This window comes from Alexandromys fortis, unplaced genomic scaffold (assembly GCF_014885135.2).
Source record: "Alexandromys fortis isolate MF-2015 unplaced genomic scaffold, M_Fortis_MF-2015_v1.1 scaffold_1, whole genome shotgun sequence".
In the NCBI taxonomy this organism is placed as follows: Eukaryota; Metazoa; Chordata; class Mammalia; order Rodentia; family Cricetidae; genus Alexandromys; species Alexandromys fortis.
This window is the reverse complement of record NW_026067927.1, coordinates 26,401,938-26,422,440: the sequence shown is the minus strand read 5'-3', so window position 1 is coordinate 26,422,440 and position 20,503 is coordinate 26,401,938. Positions and strand designations below refer to the sequence as shown.

The following is a 20,503-nucleotide window of genomic DNA, read 5'->3' as shown; positions in this document are numbered from 1 at the left end:
AAAAAAAAAAAAAAAAAAAAAAACAGGAATGGCTGGGTGTACCTGTAACCCCAGCATTGGAGGTGAGGACCAGAGACAAGATCAGCTTGCTTGACCAACCAGTGTAGTAGCTAAAAACTATAAGCTCTAGGGTCAAAAAAAGACCCAGTCTCAGGGAACTATGACACAGGAGAGATGAAGGCAAGAGAATGAGAATCAGGAGTTCAAAGTCAACCTCTATCAAGTAAGAGGGAGCAGAGAATCAGGAGTTCAAAGTCAACCTCTATCAAGTAAGAGGGAGCACTAGGCTAAGATCCACCCGCCTCTGATCCCAAGTTCCAGGACAGCCTGGATAGAAATCCTGTCTTGAAGAAAAAAAAAAAAAAAAAAAAAAGCTTTTAAGACTGTCTCAAAAAAAGAAGAAAAAATCCCAAAGACATTTTTCCTTAAGAAGGAGCTGGTTTCTCCCAGAACAGCCTAGAATTGTGCTTTTAGTCAAAGAACTTATGCATCTTAATATTTTAAATCTCAAACCCTGGGACAAACTGCTGAGGTACCTATTTAACATATCGAAGCAGACCTGGCCCCAGGTTCTCCCAGCATGCCTCAGCATGCCTGTTATAGGGCATGAATGCCAACATACCCTGCCCTCTACCCTGAACTCTCCAGCCCAGGGGTTGGCTGCCCTTACCCCAGAGGCTCTTCCCTATATAATCCAGACATTTGGTGACCCGCCCTCTTTCTTTTGTACCTTTTTCCTCTTGGCTGCTGTACCTCTCTCCACCTCTTCCTCTGCTCTCCTCACAGGGCTCCTGGTCCTGACCACTCTGGCACCTCCCAGATGTCTCTGCCTCTGGCTATGCTCTCCCTTTTATCTACAGTAAACTTTCTCCTCCACCTTACCTAGGAGCAGCCACGTCCTTTCCTTTCCTTTTTCTTTTTTTTTTTTTTTTCATTCACTTACAGAATTGCTGACTGACAAATAGTTTTTACCCAAGTGACTAAATACCTTATGCAAAGTTTCTAATTTTATGTAGTTCTGTCTTCACGTGTGGAGGAAGAGAATGAGGAGGAGGGGTCTTTGACTGACATCAGGTTTATAAATAACTATGAGACAGTATACTCAGAAGGTGGGAGCTTCTATTGAAAGAGGGTAGAGCAGCTATTTCGAGCAGACTGAGATTTGCAAGCGTATTTTAAAACACACCAGGAGGTAAACCCAGCAGTAAACAGCCATCTTAAAGATGGAGTCAGTGCTGTCAAGACGATGAGACAGTTCTTTTTGTCAGTCAGTGCTTTCTGCCCCTGAATTTATAGTCTTTATTTGTCAAGCCTCAGTAAAATGGCACAGCACAAAGCAGGTACAATCAGGTGATGTTTTAAAACCTGCTTGTTGTCTATAAACCTCTTTGGCAGAAGTCACCAGAAGCCTTTGGATTTAAGACTTTTAAACTACTGGGGCCAGCAAGTGGCCTAGCGGGTAACCACATCAGGCCTAGCGTCCTGATTTCAGTCTGAACTCCACATGGTGAAAGGGGAGACCCAACCTCTGCTAACTGTCCTTTGACCACAAGCAAAGAATAATAAATAAGAGGAATTTAAATTTTTTTTTAGCTACCATTGCTACTCTAATTAAATTGCATCCTGTATTGTTGAAATAGAATGGGTGCTCTGGACAGGCAGCAAAGAGGGGAAACCTGCAGTTTTCAAATTCTTGTTAAGTTCCAGAGTGAAACAGCTCTCGGTACTGGGTGTGGAATTTGCCTGCCGTCAGGTAATCCACAGGGGGTTATAATGTGGAAACCAAGCCGTGGACGTCACAGTTCTCTGGAGCCAGGGAAAGAAGACAAGCTGTATTCATCAGCTCACCTTCCATTGCAACTAAAAGTGCAGGTGAAAATAGTAAATGGAAATGGGGGTCTCTCCTAAGCCAAAAAGGGACACTGTTATTCCTTGGAAACTACAGCTCCCAGACTTCCCCTGGGTCACCTGCGCGCGCTGGTCGCGCCCAGGTGAAGACCATCACTCCCAGATAACCTTGCGCCCGCAGTTAAAAGCGAGCGCTCCACGAGGTTTCTCTCTCTTGCCCCTTTTTCCTCGTGTGTCTGCACGTCCCGCCCTTATCGTGTTTCCCCCTCCCCATTAAACGCACCCACGTGGGAGCTGCGTGTCCGTCTCTTCCTTTGCGTCCGCCTATCCTGTGTTTGTCCACACACCCACGCCGCCCCGCCGCCGTTTTTAAGGAATATTAGACACTACCACTTTTTATGTCCTTCCTAAAACTACTCACCTCAACACTTCTCTCCCCTAGCAGCCAGGGAAAATAGCCCCCAAAGAAACTTCTTTGCCATCCAGGATGTGGGCTGAACCAAATTAGTTAACCAAAGGACAGAAAGCACGGGCAGTGTCTCAGGCCTGACCTTAGTCCTGTCCGTGAGAAGGTAGAGGCAGGTAGACAGGAGAAGAGGACTTCAAGGTCATCCCTGGAGATGTGACCTTGAAGTGACCTTGAGGCCAGCCTGGGACACAAAATGTTTAAAGGGGGGGGGGTGGGGAGAGGTGGAAGAAAATATTCTGGCTTGATAAAATGTACTAACAATCACTGACCATCGTAGAAGTAATTCTTTCTCCATTATCAGGAATCATTCACCCATCAGAGTCTTTGGAGTCATTGAACTGCTGATTGAGGCAGTTCATTTGGGAGGATTCTTTCATTACAAGGCTGCTTTTGTTGGTTTGCTTGCTTTTAGATTTATTTATTTTCATGGTATGCACATGTGTTTGCCTGAATGTCTCTACAACTGCTGAGCTCCTGGTGCCTTCAGAGGGTAGAAGAAGGTGTTGGATCCCCTGGCATTACAGTTAAAGACTGGGGCTGTACCAGGCGTTGGTGGTACACACCTTTAATTCTAGCACTCAGGAGGCAGAGACAGGCAGATCTCTGGAATTCGAGACCAGCCTGGTCTACAAAGCGATTTCCAGGACAACCAAAGGTTACACAGGGAAACCCTGTAGCCGAGTAGAGGAATGGATGTAGAAAGACTGGGGTTATGAGTCACCATGTACGTGCTGGGGATCAGACCATCAGTCCTCTGGAAGGACAGCCAGCTGTCTTTTTTGTTTTTTTGTTTGGTTGGTTGGTTGGCTGTTTTTGTTTTTTGTTTGGTTTTGCTTTTTGAGGGTTTCTCTGGAAACAGTCCTGGCTGTCCTGGAACTCACTGTGTACACCAGGGTGGCCTCAAACTCACAGAGATCTACCTGCCTCTGCCTCCCAAGTGCTGGAATTAAAGGTTTGAGCCATCTGTCTTAACTACTGAACCATTCATTTCTCAAGTCCCTCGATCTAAGCCTTAAACTTGCTATCCACTAATAAGGATCGATGTCCTTATCCCGTGGCTTCTATGAATACATGCCATGCACTGCTCAGCAAGAGCAAAACTGTCTCCTGCAGAAAAACATCTCCAAAGTTCATATTCTGTCTTCCAGAATCATCTCCCTATTCTGCTTCTATATGAAGACACACACGCAGCATACATAGGTATCATGAAGATTTTTAACCTTGGCAGTAACACTGTGTCTAAACTTCATAGATCATCAATTTCCAACTTCTTGTGTTTTCACTATCAACCACTCCTTGAAAATAAAAATGCTGGACATTTTCTAGGGATATAAAATTAAACCAGACCCTGTCCTCAAAGGCTGGTTTTTCAAATAGGAATTTTTCAGAGCTTTGCGAAAGGAAGGTTGAGTAATACAGAGGAATGGCCTGGAGGTGTGGCTTAGGGGTCTAAGGCCTGCAGACCTCGAGGGAGGCCCCAGGTTCTTTCCCGGTAATGGGGTAATGGGTGTAGAGGAGAATGCGGAAGTCAGGAAACTATGTGAAAGCAGAAAGGAACCTCTAGGCTGTCAACTGGGGTTGGCCAGGTGACACACCTGTCTTCACAGGTTGCAAAATGAGCCCTATTACTTGCGGTGGTGCTACATATTTTTAATTCTAGCACTTTGGAAGCAGAGAAGGGAACGAGATCTCTAATTTCTAGGCCATCCAGAATTATATAGTGAAACCCTGTCTCAAAAAAATAGAGGTTTTAGCGAGGTATAATGTAAGATGTCATTAATCCCAGCACTCGGTGGGCAAAGGCAGGCTGATCTCTAGAAGTTCCAGGCCAGCCTGGTGTACAGTGTGAATTCCAGGACAGCTAGGGCTACACAGAGAAACTGTCTCAAAGAAAAAAGTAAAAAAAAATAAGAAAATAAAGATTAGGTTAGGGAAAAGATAGACATAGTGGCACATGGCTTGAGAGACAGAGGCAGGCACATCAGAGCCCAGTTTTCACAGTACCAGGCCTACCAGGGTTGCATAGAGACCCCTAGGCTAGCTAACCTTGGGTACGTGCTCACAATCCCAGCGTTCTGCCTTTGGAGGCAGGAAAAAAAGGAATCAAAGCAAATCTGTACAAGAGACCTTTAGACTCAGCAAAACAAAACAGCGCCAGGAATGTGACTCCCTGAGTAAAGACTCTTGCTTCACAAGCCTGACAGTGTGAGTTCAATCCCTAGATCCCATAGAAAAGTGGTAGGAGAGAACCAGCTCCACATGTCATCCTCTGAAATCTACACACAGTGTCACAAGTACCATACACATCACAGACACACCAACCACAAGAAGTTGTTTTTTTTTTGTTTTTTTTTTTTTTGTTTGTTTTTTTTAATGAGGGAATGGGAGGCCTCGGGAACAATGGCTGAGCAGTTAAGAGCACTGGATACTTTGCACAGGGCATGGAGTCAGTGCCCAGTGCCCACGTGGTAGCACACATCTATCTGATCATAACTCCAATTCCAGGGAGTCTGTTGCTCTTTCTTCCGACCTCCACAAGCATTAGGCTCACAAGTCACAAACATACATCCAGACAAAATACGTAAAACGAATCCTTAAAAAAAAAATGTGGAAATTTTTAAATAAAAATAAATGAATGGACACGTGGCACTGAGCCAATAGCCATTTTGTTCACAAGTACTCTCTGCACCTGGGGTGATCTTTCAAATAAGTACCTACCACCAGGGACTTGCCATTATTGAGGAAGTGAAACTGACAAATGGCTCTTAAAAGCTCTCCATTTTGCTTTCTAGCTAGAGCCTCTCTCTGTGTGCCTCTCTCCTCTCTCTCCTCTCTCTCTCTCTCTCCCAGCACCACCAGAGAATCGACATTAAAAGTGTGTACCACCATGACCAGCCACAGCCAGAGCATCTCTTAATGAAATTCCCAGAGAAGAAGCTAGGAGACAGAATCACGGTCCGTGTGCATGGTACTGAAAGTCACCACTAAGCTAAGACATTTTCAAATGGTAAGTATATAAAAGATGTACTATTTATCTGACAAATGATGCTTGTCTTCTTCCTTTGTAGGCTGTGTGTGTGTGTGTGTGTGTGTGTGTTACTGAAGCTTGATTTCATGGTGTCATGTAGACAAAGCGAGCTCTCTACCACTGAAATACAGCTACAGGAAACAGACTAAGTTTTTGTTGTTGTTGTTGTTGTTGTTGTCTTGTTTTTTGAGATGGGGTTTCTCTGTGTAGCTTTGGAGCTTGTCCTGGAACTTGTTCTGTAGACCAGACTGGCCTCGAACTCAGAAATCCTCCTGCCTCTGAGGTGTGAGCCACCACTGCCCAGTGAGGCGTTTATACTTTCTTATAAATGCCCTGCTTTAGTTTGACTTATTTCTTGCCAGCTTTTTGGGTTTTTTTTTTTTTGTTGTTGTTGTTTTGTTTTGTTTTGTTTTGTTCTGTTTGAAACAGGGTTCCACTGTTTAGTCCTGGAACTCACTTTGTAGACTAAACTGGCCTTGAATTTACAGGAATCTGCCTCCCTTTGCCTTCTGAGTTCTGGTATTAAAGGCGTGTGTCACCACCGAGCTTTTCTTACGTTATCCTGACTACCTTTGCCTCTGGGATTTTTCTTTTTCTTCTGTGCATCTTGCTTTCACTCTCAATCCATGGCTAACTGGCTGGATGGATGGCTGGGTGGCTGCTGCCTGATGTCCTCCTCTCCTTCTTCTACCTTGTTCCTTCCTATTTATCCTCTCTTCCTACCAGCCCCACCTATCCTTGCTCCTGCCTCACTATTGACTGTTCAGGGCTTTATTAAACCATCAGGTGTTTTAGAAAGGCAAAGAATCACAGCTTCATGGGGTTAAACAAAGGCAACATAAAAGTAGCACACCTTAAAATAATATTGCACAAGTGCATTTAGTGATTGAACCACCTCACCAGTCCAGAGATGGGGTCCTTAGTAAGTTAATTAAGTTAGTAAGTTAATTAAGTAAAACACTTGTGGTGGCATACACCTTTAAGCCCAGTACAAGGGAGGCTCAAGCAGGCAGATCTCTGAAACTTTGGGGCCAGCCTGGTCTATATAATAGTAATAATAATGAAGTCACCAGAGTAGGCCCTACTCCAATGTAACTGTCCTGCTGATACAGGAGTAGTCCTTTCTTGGGGACTTAGTCTCATTAATGAAAGAATTTAGAAATGAACTCAAGTGGAAGATAGAGGACAATTTTATTAGCGGTTTAAAAAACTCTGGGGCAAGCAAGCTGTAAATCTAAGCTGCCCAGAAGAAGAGAATAGAGAAGAGAAAGAAGGCCAAAAAGCCATGCCGTTTGAATAAAACCATAATAGAAGTCAGCACTTTAGAGAAAAAGTAAGAAAGTTCAAAGTACCAGAAAAAAGGGAGGGGGGGGTACTTAGGTTCTGGCCAATATTAGAAAGAGAGACAGAGAAAAGTTGCACCTTCCTGAGACACAGCTTATAAAGGTGACAGACACGACACATTTTGTGGTTGTAGGGACTTCACCAGGGGTGTGATTTCTGGAAAGAAAATGTGTATCATCTTATTAGAGAAAATTATTCCACCTATGTCTTTATATCGTGGTTTTGGTGAGCCTGCCTTCCTGGGGTGGTCCCTTACCTAGACCATTGACCAGCCTAAGCCCAGCTGGGATGTTAGGTCCCCTACCAGGCCAGAGAGTTCATTCTCTAGACCAGAAGGAACTAGATCTCCCATGATGGGCCTTGCTGTGTGACTTTTAAGTGATGAAGGCACAGGCATGCACAGAAGACCTCCTGAGGAAAAGGGGAGAAACGGTGCCTGCAAGCCAGGAAGAGATGACTCAGAACACACTCGTGCTGAGACTCCTCCCAGCCACAGTCCGTGGTACTTGGCTCGTGTCAGCCTTTGAAACTCGGGCAGTGGCTTTGCACAAGGAGCTTTCATGAAACTGGCTAGTGGCCCAAAGGGTTCAGTCTTCAGTGGCTTTCCCAAACATGGGGGTAGGCCATGCAAATCTGTTTTTTCTCATCCACTTACCCTATGGGGTGAACTTGCAAGTTGAAGGAGGTGAACAATTGTAACATCCTCTTTAGACCATGCTTCCATACTTGGCCTCTTGACAACCACCTACTTGATTCAAAGACATTTAACTTTTTTAGTACATGGATAATGTTCAACACAAGAATGGGCTCAATTTCTACAACTGGAACGAGGATAACCCCCTAAGGAATACCTTCTTCTTCTTCCACGTTTTCATTTGAGGTTTCCTGTCTCTTCCAGTAACTAGCGCCATCTTACCAGGTATGGTGAAGTCCAGCCTGATTCCAGACAGGGCTACACAATAAGACATTGTCTAAAAACAAAAGTATAAAAATTAAGTGCCTTCAATGGACCATTTCAAAAATAGTGGTGATTGTTGTTTGGTTTTAAATGTTTTTTCTCCTAAAGAGACATTTTCCCCCAGGAAAGGATTGGATGTATTATAAGTTATCTTTTTTGCCTAAATAAAATTTCTCCATACCCGGCCCCTCATTGCCCCAAATTCTGGGATTAATGGATATGGGCCACCACATTTGGTTCATGTGGTGCTGAAGATTAAAGCCGGAACTTCATGCTTGTTGGGCAAGTGCCCTACCAACTAAGCCACATGCCCAGCCTCTGTTTTAGTTTGAGACAGCTTTCCTATGTAGCTCAGGCTAGCTGCGAACTCACAGCACTTCTCCTGTCTTGGTCTTCTAAATGCAGGGATTACAGGCATGAACCACACTACCAAAAAACAAACAAACAAACAAACAAAAACAAAACAAAGAAATGACTTTAGAATAAACTTTATGATGGTCTCCTCATACTTAATTTCTAATTACCCAATTTACTTTCACACACATTAACCTTCAAAATGGTTATTATGACCTAGTTATGAAAGCTTTGTGTGATGGGGCAGGAGTGGAGCACATGTGCTTAGCTGAGGTAAGATCTGGGTTTAAACCCCAGTGTGCACACACACCCACACACCAAATCTATAGTTTTTGTCAGCTTGACACAGGCTAGAATCATTTGGAAAGAAGGACCCTGGTTAAGGAAATGTGGTCACGAGAGTGGCCTGTAGGCACTTGATTAATGATTGATAGGAGAGGGCCCAGCCCAGAGGCTGTGCTACCCCTGGGCAAGTGCAGGACTCCTCTATGGCCTCTGCTTCATTCAGTTTTTGCCTCCAGGTTCTGCCTTGGGTTCCTCCCCTGATTGTCCTCCACGAAGGAGTGGGACCTAAAGACTTGTGTGCTGGAACAAACCCTTCCCATTTTTGGACTGGGTGTATTATCACAGCAACAGAAACAAAGGACTAAACTCAGACTCTGCGTCTAGGAAGACTGAATTTGTGACTGTCCCCTGGACAGTGTCTGCTCTTATCATTGGAGTCTGTTTCTCTGAGCACTCAGGAGAAAGGCTGGAGATAAATTCCAGATACCACTATCTACTATCATCCTCAATCCCTAAGGGAATCTTTCTCCAACTCAGTCACCTTTCCAGGCCTGCCAGTTCCCGGTTACCCTTGTTCCAGTCTAGATGGAGAGGCAAACTCCTAAAAAGCTGCAATTTTAAAAGCAGCTGGAGAGGGGACTCATGGGAGTGGCTCAACTTCCAGAATCCAAGGTTAATAGGCTGTGAATGCCACTTTCTGTGTACATTGTCCCTGCTTCAGCAGTTCCTTTAAACTGCCATCATTCAGTTTGGGGAGAAGAGGAAAGTGGGAATTGCTCCAGCTGCAAGGAGGCAGGGAACAATGCTCTCTCCTCCCCTTGCTCCCACCCCTCCGATGCTGAAGGTTTCTCCCACAGAGGCAGGCCCTAGTTATAAGCAGGAGGTATCAGAAAGCCTATCCAATGTGATTTCAAAATTATTTCCAAGTCATTAGGGCCAATTACTTACCTTTGGGCCCTATAATATAGTTTGTTCTCTGCTAAACCGATCGTTTCTCCTGTCACAAATATGATAATTCACCAGGGTGCCTCTCAATCATATAGCAGAAAGAATAGGAATGAATGAACAAACTGCCATGAGGAGTACTCTCATGTTAGCATTATTTGGCAGTACTAGGGATGCAACCCAGATCCTGGAACGTGATGGGCAAACCACTTTACCACTGAGCTCCATCTCTAGTCTAGGCAATTGTTTTAATTAGAAAATGACTCAGGCTGGGTAGTGGTGATTATAATGGTCTGTCCTATCCCTTTAAGAGACAAGCCACACCCACTCCCTCCCAACCCTGTCCACTGAGACAAGCTGATCTTCAGCTTCTAGCCTGAGTCCCTTACCTTTCTCTCTCTCTCTCTCTCTCTCTCTCTCTCTCTCTCTCTCTCTCTCTCTCTCAGAGGCAGCTTCTGTCTCTCCCTTCTCCCTACTTCTCTCCTTCACCTTTCTCTGTTTTTTCTCTCTGCTCTTCCCCCTTCTCTCCTTCCCTTCCATAACCCACTAAATAAATATCCAATTTCACTCTGCATGGTGTGCCTCTCTCTTCCTCTCTCTCACCCACCCACCATGTGGCTCCCTGCTCGGGACCAGCTGCCTTTAGAGACCTTTAGCATGGTCTTGTGGAGTGTATATCCATCTCAGTCTCTCACCCACCATGTGGCTCCCTGCCTGGGACTGGCTGCCTTTGTGATCTCCCCGCTCGGAGACCTGCAACATTTTTCTTAAACCATTACAGTATTCAGGCCTTTAATCTCAGCACGTGCAGATCTCTGTAAACTCGAGGCCAGCTTAGTCTACACAGCAAGTCCCAGGACATCCAAAGCAACGCAGAGAAACCCTGTCTTGGAAAAAAAAAAAGGGGGGGGGTGCTAAGAGCATGTGCTGGGGCTTGCAGAGGACCTGAACTCAGTTCTCACAGCCCTGTCAGTTTCACAACCACTTATATCTCCAGCTCCAGAAGATCTGGGCATCCGTGGCCTCTGACCTCTGTGGTGACCAGGTACACAGACACACAGACATATACATAATGAGAAAAATAATTAAGCCAGACATGGTTGCGCAGGCCTTTAATTCCAGTACTTGAAAGGCAGAGGAAGGTGAATCTTCGAGTCCGAGGCCAGCCTGGTTTACAGAGAAACCCTGTCTCAAAAAAAAAAAAAAAAAATCTTCAAAGGCTAAAAAAGAATTCACTAAGACTGGAGACAGTGTTAGTGTTGAAACAGCAGTCTGCTCAGGGTTCTTAGGATTTTCAAAACTTATGATGAAATACCCTCTGCCCTACAGAAGAGTGCAGACAAACTGAAAAGGGAACGATGGACCTGCAAGCAAAAATTCGTAACAGAAAACTATCCTTATCAGTACCCCCCAAAAGAATCCACAATAGTGTGTGTGGTCCAGGCATTTCCACATGGGCTTTTCCAGATGGCCAGCAGAGCCCAATGCAGATTCATAAGGAAATTCTTGGACTTTAATCTCAACTTTCCAAATGACTATTTATTTATCTAGGCAGGGTCTCCTTACGTTGCCTCCTCCTGCCTTGGTCTCCAAACACTTTAACTACAAGTGAACAAACCTTGCAAAGCTTAAGCAACTTCTGCTAGAAGCTCCTTTTCAAGATCAATTTTTTTTTCCCTTTGGTCTTTTTCTGACCGGTTCCTCTTTGCATCCCAGGCTAACTTGGGTTAGGCTAGTCTCAGACATGTCTTTCTGTCTAATTAGAGGCATGTGCCATCATGGCTTCTCTCTTTCTCCCTCTCCTCTTCCTCCCTCCAGTCCCATTTTTCTCCTTTCCACTTCCTTCCCTACCCATCCTTTCCTTTCTTGAGTTTCTTGTGACCCAAGCCAGCCTCTAACTAGCTACATGGGAGGGGGTGTGGGGGGTGGAGGCTGGGGAAGGTGTTAATGACCTTGAATTTCTGATTCTCCAGACTCCAGCAGCCCACAACACCACACAGGCTTCCCCATTTTAGGTTCAGCTCCCCAAATTCCCTAGTTAATTTCCATGTAAATAACTCTTGAGTTCTGGCGCTAGGGGATGTTACCCTAGGGCCTCAAAAAGTGGAGGCAGGGCAATGCTCTACCTAAGCCTGTGTCTCCAGTGCACTTCCCAGCTCTTCACTGGGTAAAAGACAGTATTTCTTCCTGTCCCTGTTTTTTTTATATTTTTTCCATGATTCGTTAAGATATTGGGGCCCTTAATCGCATGGTGCTTGCCTTTAATCGCAGCACCCAGGAGACAGAGGTAGACACGTCTTTGTGAGTTCAAGGCCAGCCTGGTGTACATAGGGAGTTCCAGGCCAGCCAGGGCTACACAGTAAGAACATGTAAAAGAATAAAAAAAAAATCTATCAATAAAATTAGTTAATTTTAAAATGCTATGGCTGGGAGTATGGAGTATGACTTAGTCCTACAGTGACGCCTACCCAGCATACCCTGATGATGCCCTGGTGCTATTCCCAGACCACCACACAGGACTCTTGTTAGATAGATACCTAGGTAGGTAGGTAGGTAGGTAGATAGATAGATAGATAGATAGATAGATGCAGAAATGAGCGTGACAGAGCCAGCACAGCTTTTTTTAGAATAGCCCTCTGACAGGAGGGAAGTTTTTTTGTGCTATGGTCTCCACCTCCTTGGCTCAAGTAATCTTGTCTTAACAAGGAGTTGGAACTATTAGCTTGAGCCACCTGCCACCACACTCAGTATCACAAAGCTTCTGAGTAGAAGAACCAGCAAGACTAGGTGACAATGGCCATGTGAGACAAGGTTTGGGAGGGGAACAGGGATGAAAAAAATGATGGTTTCTGTTTTGGAGCTACCTGATGTGGGAGTGATTTCTTATTAATAAAGAAACTGGCTAAGCCCCTTGATAGGCCAACCCTTAGGTGGGTGGAGTAAACAGAACAGAATGCTGGGAAAAAGAAGCTGAGTCTAGGAGTCGCCATGATTCTCCCACTCCAGACAGACGCAGGTTAAGATCTTTCCTGATAAGCCACCACATGGGCTACACAGATTATTAGAAATGGGTTAAATTAATATGTAAGAGCTAGCCAATAAGAGGCTGAAACCTATGGGCCAGGCAGTGTTTAAAAGAATACAGTTCCGTGTAATTATTTCGGGGCATAAGCTAGAGCCATGCGGGCGGCCGGGTGCTGAGGACGCAGCCTCGCCACTCCTTCTACATCTACCCTTTATGTTTGTCTGTTTCTGTTTGATGTGAGATGTTTGGTTTCTGTAACTTTGCCTTCTTCCCTTAAAGCGTTTCAGTCAGACGGTGGTGGTACACGCCTTTAATCCCAGCACTTGGGGGACAGAGGCAGGTGGATCTCTGTTGAGTTTGAGGCCAGCCTGGTCTACGGAGTGAGTTCCAGGACAGGCCCCCAAAGCTACAGAAAAACCCTGTCTCGTCTTAACAAAACAACAAGTAAACAAACAAAAAGTCAGTTTCAGTAGAGAAAGAAAGAGCGGAGGGAGGGAGGGAGGGAGGGGGAGAGAGAGAGAGAGAGAGAGAGAGAGAGAGAGAGAGAGAGAGAGAGAGAGAGGCCTTCCTGATGGGCCTGTCCAACGAGAATTCTGGACTAGGCCAACTTGGCTTCCTCAGAAAAACACCCGAGCAAACGCTTGATGTCTCAGAACAGCTTCTTTCTGCAGTCTCCTACTCGATCACTAGAGTCTTTTTTTTTTTTTTTTTTTTTTTTTTTGGTTTTTCGAGACAGGGTTTCTCTGTGGCTTTGGAGCCTGTCCTGGCACTAGCTCTGTAGACAAGGCTGGTCTCAAACTCACAGAGATCCGCCTGCCTCTGCCTCCCGAGTGCTGGGATTAAAGGCGCGCGCCACCATCGTCCCGGGATCACTAGAGTCTTAAAGTCCCACTCCAGTGTACCCGTCCAGCAGGTCCAGTTATTCCAGGGTCTGAAGAGGCACTACCTGAAAGAACATGGGCAGGAGAGAGAAACGAGACCAAGCAAAATTCACTTGTCAAGGCCTCTCTTTATTAGCGATGGTTGCGACTTATATAGCCCTTGAAAGAGGAATTTGGCTTGGGGTGGGGGGGTAGAAGGAATTTTGCTTGGGTAGCAAAGGTCACTAGTTAGCACACCTGGTAAGCATGGCTCCATTAACAAACAGCTCTCAAGGTAGTTGGGATGTGGGAGCTCTCTGCAAACATTCTTAGGACAATGGTCCCTGCTATCAAGATAGTTGGGATGTGAGGCAGGTTCCCTTAGCAAACAGCTCTCAAGGTAGTGGGGCTTTCTGCAAACATCCTTAGTACAATGGTCCCTGCTATCATCTTTGGGACAAGGGTCCCTGACACTCCAGGGGCTGCTGAGATGGCACAGCAGGCAGGAGTGCTTGCCGCCAGTCCTGACTGATTAAGTTCAGTCCCCGGGATCCACACGTCCACATGGTAGAAGGTGAGAACAGATTCCTACAAGTCTCTCTCTCTCTCTCTCTCTCTCTCTCTCTCTCTCTCTCTCTCTCTCTCTCCCACACACACTGAATGAATAAATATTATTAAAAAAAAAAACTAAAATCCTACTCGAAGATAAGCAATTGAAGGGTTCTCTGCCATATGAGAACCTATCTAAAAAAGAATTTTAAAAAAATCCTACTAAAATTGGCGGCTAAAGTTACCTGCTGGGAGTGGAGAGGGGGGCAGCTAGAAAAAGTCCCACGAGAAGGGTCATCGAGGACCGTAAATACTGACCTTGGCTCCTCTCCAAGTTGGTGACAGAAGAGCTTGGGATGGAGCCACGTGGCCTCTGCAGCTCTCGGCAAACTTCTGAAATGGCAGCCATGTGACATCCTCGGCTCTGACAAAAACACAGAAACTCCTTGACTGTCTCACTTTAAGCAGCTTTGGTGTCTTGGCTTCAAGCTAGCTTAGCAGGATTGAAGCACTGCTCAAACATTAAATTCACCTGAAAATAATTTTAAGTTGGGAGTTGATGGAACTGGAGACATCGGCCTGGAGTCAAGGAAGGACCCTTGTTTTTTGTTTTTGTTTGTTTTTCATTACTGGGGATGGAACTTGTACCTTAAACTTTGTCCATGCTAATTAAGTACTGTATTCTGAGTGACACCTCAACCCTTGGCTGATGGTGTTGATACTGAAGCAAGGTCTCATATAGCCCAGGCTACCCTCCAACTCACTCTATAACCAAGGATGACATTGAACTTTTCTTCTCCTTACCGTAACCTTCACATCCTGATTGTGTTCAATACCTCACATGGTTTAAAGCTGTGGAAAATTGAACCACTGGCGTGCTAGGCAAACACACTACCATCTGAACCACATCCCAGGCCAGCCCTTTGGTTCTTTGAGGTAGGGTCTCATTGTGTAGCCCAGGCTAGCTTCAAACTTGCTGTCTCCCTTTATTAGCCAGCACAGTGCTGGATCACGGCATGTGTCCCCACCTGGCCCTTTTGTTATTCTTTTCTGAATGCCAACAGCCAGCCAGGCACCTGGTAGAACATTCTGTAAGGCTCCTTTTTGTCCTCGCCTCTCCCTGGCAGCTGCCTTCATTCTTTTCGGTGAAGAAAGACTGCTTTTGGAACCCTGAGAATCTGGTTGTGTGATCTGGTGGCATGCCTGCCAAGGTGGCTGCTGCAGATGACAATTCCTGGGAACAGGTGCCGTCTATTTGCTTTGCTCTACAATCTGGGCCTGTGACTTGACTTTACCCACAGAACCTATGGAAGTGACTTTCTGAGGCCTGCAAACCCAGGCGTTAGGAGGTCAGCGAGCTGCTGTGTGAAGAAGTCCTGGCAGGTTTAGCAGGTGATCAGAAGCCTCAGGAGAGAGAGCAGAGCCACAGACTGCAGTCATCCTCGGTCAAAGAAAAGTGAGTGGGGCCTTAATGAATAGCCTTACCCCAGACGCCCACTCTTGGCAGCACTGTGTGGGGGAAGGAGAGCCATTCCTGCCCCAGTTGCAAAATCATGAACAGTAATGCGTGGCTACACAGTGATCCAGTCCTGATTTTCCTTGTGTGGTTATTTACTTAGTTTAAAAAAAAAAAAAAAAACCAGCCTTTTCAAATTTAGTGTGTGTGCGTGCGTGCACGTGCATGCCACAAGGTGCTTGTGGAAGTCAGAGAAAAACCTGCGGGAGGTAGCTCTCTCATCCTACCAGCTGAGTCCTGGGAATTGAACTCAGGTCATCAACCTGGGCAGCAAGCACCTTTACACACTGAGCCATTTCACCTGCCCAGTTTCCCCTCCTGCTGCTGGACTTTCAACCCAGGGCCTCACACACACTATGTGAGCGCTCCACTGCTGAGCTGAGCTACCCCTCCAGCCCCCGGTTTTTGATGGTTTGTTTTCTTTTTGAAATATCGTCTCATGAAATAGTTCGCCCTGGCCAGGAGCTCACTTTGTCATTTTGGGTACCTTTAGCAAGTGACAGCCCTCCATTAACTCAGGCTACCCTCGTGCCCAGCTCAGTCCTCACTTCTGTTGTTTTTGTTTCATTTTTAAATTTGTTTTACAGTGATGGAGATAGAACCTAGGGCCAAATGTAAATGTCCTATCAGCAAGACAACATTCTCCACCCTCACACACATTCCGACGTGTGTGTGTGTGTGTGTGTGTGTGTGTGTGTGTGTGTGTGTGTGTGTTTGAGACAGGGTCTCTCTCTCTATAGTCCTGTCTGGTCTTGAATTCAAAGAGCTCTGACTCCCTGTGCCTTCTGAGTGCTGAAATTAAAGGTGTGCACCACCATGCCCAGCACCCTTAAAAAATGTTTTTATTTTTGGAGAATTTTAAAATATATTTTGGTCACATTCATTCTACTCCCTAGCTCCTCTCAGGTTCTCCAGTCTCTAGCTTTTACTCGTGGTTTTGATCATTCATACTCTACTCACCCCGGCCTGGAACTGGCTCTGCAGATGAGGCTGGCCTCAAACTCATTGATATCAGCCTACCATTGGCTCCAGGATGAGAATAAAGGCATATACATCAAATCCAGACCCATTTCATTGAGACAGGGTTTCCCTGTGTAGAACTTGCTCTGTAGACCAGGCTGGCCTTGAACACACAGAGATCCGCAGCTCTCTGCCTCCCTAGTGCTGGGACCAAAGGTGTGCGCCACCATGCCAGGCTCAGGTAATCTTTACAGTGTCCTGTGCATCTGTTTGTTTATCAACTATTGGGGTAAAGTCATCCTTAGCATCCGGCATGTTCTCCAACAAACTACATACGGAAAGGACTAAGGAAAGACTTCCAGAGATAGCTACTGTGGAATCTCTTAGTGGAAGGAAACGTTTTAGATTTGGGAAATAGACACAGTTATTCTAACACCAGACTCCTGGCTGCCAGGGTGTCAGCAAGGAGCCACTAAAACCCGTGTGGTGGTCCGTGCAGGTGACCTCAGCGCCTGGGAAGTAGAGACTGGGTAAAAGGGAAAGATCCAGAAGAACAGGCAAGGCAGGAAGGCTAAAGCAAACTGGTTGGTCTGGGTCTGTTTCTACATATTCAGTTTTGTTTTGTTTCTCAATTTGCTGTCCCTAGACTTTCCCTTCCATAAGGTCAGGCTATTTGGGACCTCTAAGGACTTCCTCATTCCAACACAATTCTTTGAATTTTTCCTTCAAATGCAAATAAAGGCACTTACCATTTGGATAGCAGTGATTAAAGAGAGGAAGGCAGTTTCTCGAAGCTCCTCCAGCTTCCCATTTTCCGAGTGTGGGTTCAGTCTTTTAAAGGCAAATGGCTCTGAGATCGGGGTGGGTGATGGAGAAGATGCTAACTGAATTTCCCAGCAGCCGACAGTTGAAAAGGAACCAAATGATAGACTATCAAATCCCACGTGAGTTGACACTGCACAGCTCTTGATAGTGAAATGTTAAGTACTTAATATTTTATTTTCATTGCGGGTCAGCATGCAATGTACCTCACAGCTATTTGTTCTCGGAACAAATGCGCATATGCTTATTAGATTTAACAATCCACGGCTCACAGTTAGTCAAGGGGTCAGGCTAAGTCTGACTCTCTCGAATGAATAAACCTCATTTGCACTCGTGGTGACAAAAACACTAGTTCTCAAACCAAAAGGGAGAGTGGAGGGCCAGCGGGGAATGGTAATTGGAAAATGCTGACTGGGTCTCCGCCCCTCCCCCATCTCCTTTCCCGGCATCTATCTTTCTGAGTGAGGAGTCACTTCTTTCCCTTCCTATGTTTTCAGGCTAGTGGCATGTGCTTTTAATTTTTAAAATGTACTATGTTTTGTTAGCCCAGGTTAGCAAACTAGAACTCCGTGTGCTCCTGCCACCTCAGCCTAAAGCGCTGAGACGGTGACCTTACTCCAGCTCCTCGCCCCCTTTTCTCCCATCTTCCTCACCATCTCCTCACCCACTTCTCTCTGCAACTCTTAAATTGAGTCGCACACCTCTACAGCGCGCTAGACAGGTTTTCTCTGAAAAGACAGCCATATTGGCACATGTCTGTATGACTTGGGAGGCGGAGGTGATGGGATACAGTAAGTTCAAGACCAGGATAGACTAGATGCGACCCTGTCTGAAAAAGCAAAACAAACTAGAGAAAGAACGGTTTCCGATCCAAGAGCTGAATCACCAGGGCAGTGGGGGTGTAAGAGCACGACACACTTGACTAACACCTCCTCCGCCCTCTCAGCCACCTTATTCTAGCCCTTTTCCGGGGATGTGGGGAGGAAATTCTGGGCCTGAGCTCTTTCTTCCCCAGTCGATGGAATGCTTGCTTCGTCACCGCTGTCACCCTTGGTGAAGGGAAGGGCGAAGATTCATCTTCACTAATACGGCGTGACTGTAATTTTTCACCCTCTGGCTATTATTAATCGTGATTCATTTCGTGAAAGAGGGAAGAAAGGTTTGTACACTCTCAAAGCACAACTAAACTGGAAGGATTTCAGGTTTGGGCGTGTAAGGGCCTTCCCTTATCCAGGGCCATTTTCCAAGGGAAATGAGTGTATTCTCTGGGGGCAAGAAGTCTGCCCCTAGCCAAGGAAACAGACTGTCTTCTTAGGGCAAGGTCTTCATAATCATGAAGAATATATTCATTCACCCTTCCATGGTTTGCTTTTGACAGCCTGGACGAACTTAATAGTACACAGCGAGGCTCCATTTTACCCTTTTTTCCCTGTAGACAAAAAAGACAACCTTCTTAACTGCCATGAGCTGTATTCCTAGCTAGTCCTGTGCCAGTCAGGAAGTATTTGGGTATTATTCAGCTTTGTTGATCAGTGATCTCTGGGCTCTCCTAGCTAAAAGTTTAGAATCTCTCCCTCCTCCCTTCCTCCCTCTTTGTCTGCCCCCACCCCCCCATAAAAGAGGAATGACTAGGGGCACTTTGTTGAGAGGCAGAACATTTGGTTAACATCAGTGAAGCTATCCATTCAATGAGGTAGGATTGGGGGGGCAGACTAACAGGATTTGGGATTTGCAGGATCTTGCTCGAGGTCACTGCTGTTCTTCTACCCCTTTGACCTGAGAACTGAGGCTGGGGTCCAGGCTCATGGATTGAGTTCTCTGAGCCTGAGCTGAATACAGGTTTGGGAAAGAGCACAAGCGGCCCTTGAGCCCAAATAAGGAGTGTAACTCAGCTGAGCACAGTGGCACACCCCTATAATGCTAACACTCAGGAAGCAGAGACGAGGAATCACTGAAAGTTTGAGCCTTGTCACGGATGCCTCAATAAAATCAAAAGGATCTGGAGAGACGGTTTAGCAGTTAAGGCATACTCATCTTTCACAAGACCCTTGGTTCTCGGCACTCACATTGGTTGGCTCATAACTTTCAACTCTGGCTCCTGGGGAATCCACCTTCCTTTTCCAGGCTCTGAAGGCACCAACACAGACACACAGAAGCATATCATTTAAAAATAAAATAATAAAATCGTCGGTGCATGCCTTTAGGGGAGAAGGAGGCGATGATGTGGTGGGACAAGCCTGTCATCCCAAGCTTTGGAGATGTAAAGGTGTTTGGGTCAGGAATACAAGGCCAGCCTCAGCTACTCCTTGTCTCAAAAAGACAAAGCAAACAAAGACCCTTCAAACTTTTTTTTTGGGGGGGGGGATGTCAAGATGTTTGTGTAGCCCTGGCTATCCTGGAACTAGCTCTGTAGACCAGACTGTCCTCAAACTCAAGAGATCCGACTGCGTCTTCCTCCTGAATGCATGTGCCACCACTGCCCAGCTCCTCCAAACCTTTAAAAAGACTAATTTTGAACAATCACAAGACCTGGATTCAAACTAAATATTTGCAAGGGTGCGGGGGTTAATTTTTGTGTGTATTGTACTTGCCTGGTGCCTGCGGAGGTCAGAAGAGGGTACTGGATCTCCTGAACTGGTGTTATAGACAGTTGTGAACTGTTATGTGGGTTCTAGGAATTGAACCCGGAGCCTCTGGAGGAGCATCCAGTGTATTCTTACTGGAAGAACCATCCCTGTAGGCCTGTGTTTGCCATTTTTAAAATACAGTGTTAGGCAAGCTGTTTTAGTTTGGTTTGTGATCTCTTTGGTATAGGAAATGGCAGTTGGCTTTGTGTGTGCTATGTCCAGTATGTTCCTCTGGGCTAATTTCCTTTTCCTTCCTTTCTTTCTTCCTTCCTTCCTCCCCCCTCTTTCTTTCTTTCTTTCTTTCTTTCTTTCTTTCTTTCTTTCTTTCTTTCTTTCATCTTTTAGCACAAGTAAGCAGAATTTTACTAATAAGTATAGTAAGAAGCCTCAGATAGAAAGATTAATCTTAGTGATTAAAGTGAGGTATGCTCTTTCAGAGGACCCAAAGTTGGTTCCTAGAACCCATATCCTCAGCTCATAAACATCCACACAGACACAAATACACATAATCTTAAAGAGAAAAGCACTTGCCTTCAATCCCAACACTTGGGAAGCAGAGACAGCATGATGTCTCTGAGGCTAACCTGGTCCACATATCAAGTACAAATCAGGACTACACAGAGAGACCCTGTCCTGACAGAAACAAAGCAACATACATACAAATGCCGAAAGGAAAAGAATGAAAAAGAAAAGCAGAAGTCAGATATGGTGGTCCATGTTTGCAATCCCAGAGCACTAGAGGCTGAAGCAGGTCCGTGCAAATTCAAGGCCATCCTGGGCTATGCTACCAGAATCTATTTCAAACAGCAATAACAAAAACAATCAGTCCCACCCACAGGGGGAAAAAAAGTAAAGAAAGAGAAGGTAAAAACCCACCATAAAGGTAAAGGAAGGAAAGCCCCACAGTGCACAC

General features: G+C 45.6%; 1 protein-coding gene and 1 long non-coding RNA gene across 6 annotated transcripts in view; one reads left to right on the top strand and one right to left on the bottom strand.

The window, feature by feature from the left end:
* Jarid2 (jumonji and AT-rich interaction domain containing 2) overlaps window positions 1-20,503 on the bottom strand; it is a 439,139-nt gene that overhangs the window by 192,131 nt on the left and 226,505 nt on the right. For 2 of the 5 annotated variants that reach the window (XM_050143911.1, XM_050143915.1), the window contains exons 2-5: window positions 16,891-18,392; window positions 13,984-14,089; window positions 7,541-7,660; window positions 7,345-7,434 (exon numbers count right to left, since the gene is read on the bottom strand). In XM_050143911.1, the coding sequence (XP_049999868.1) occupies window positions 7,345-7,434; window positions 7,541-7,657 (207 nt within the window). In that variant the 5' untranslated portion in view covers window positions 7,658-7,660; window positions 13,984-14,089; window positions 16,891-18,392. Of the gene's footprint in view, window positions 1-7,344; window positions 7,438-7,540; window positions 7,661-13,983; window positions 14,090-16,890; window positions 18,393-20,503 lie in introns of those variants that run through there. The other 3 variants (XM_050143912.1, XM_050143916.1, XM_050143914.1) reach the window with 3 other exon arrangements.
* LOC126502717 (uncharacterized) overlaps window positions 7,674-20,503 on the top strand; it is a 29,319-nt gene continuing 16,489 nt past the window's right edge. Inside the window, exon 1 of the long non-coding RNA XR_007592029.1 lies at window positions 7,674-13,690. This is a non-coding gene — a long non-coding RNA (uncharacterized lncRNA). The remainder of the gene's footprint in view (window positions 13,691-20,503) is intronic.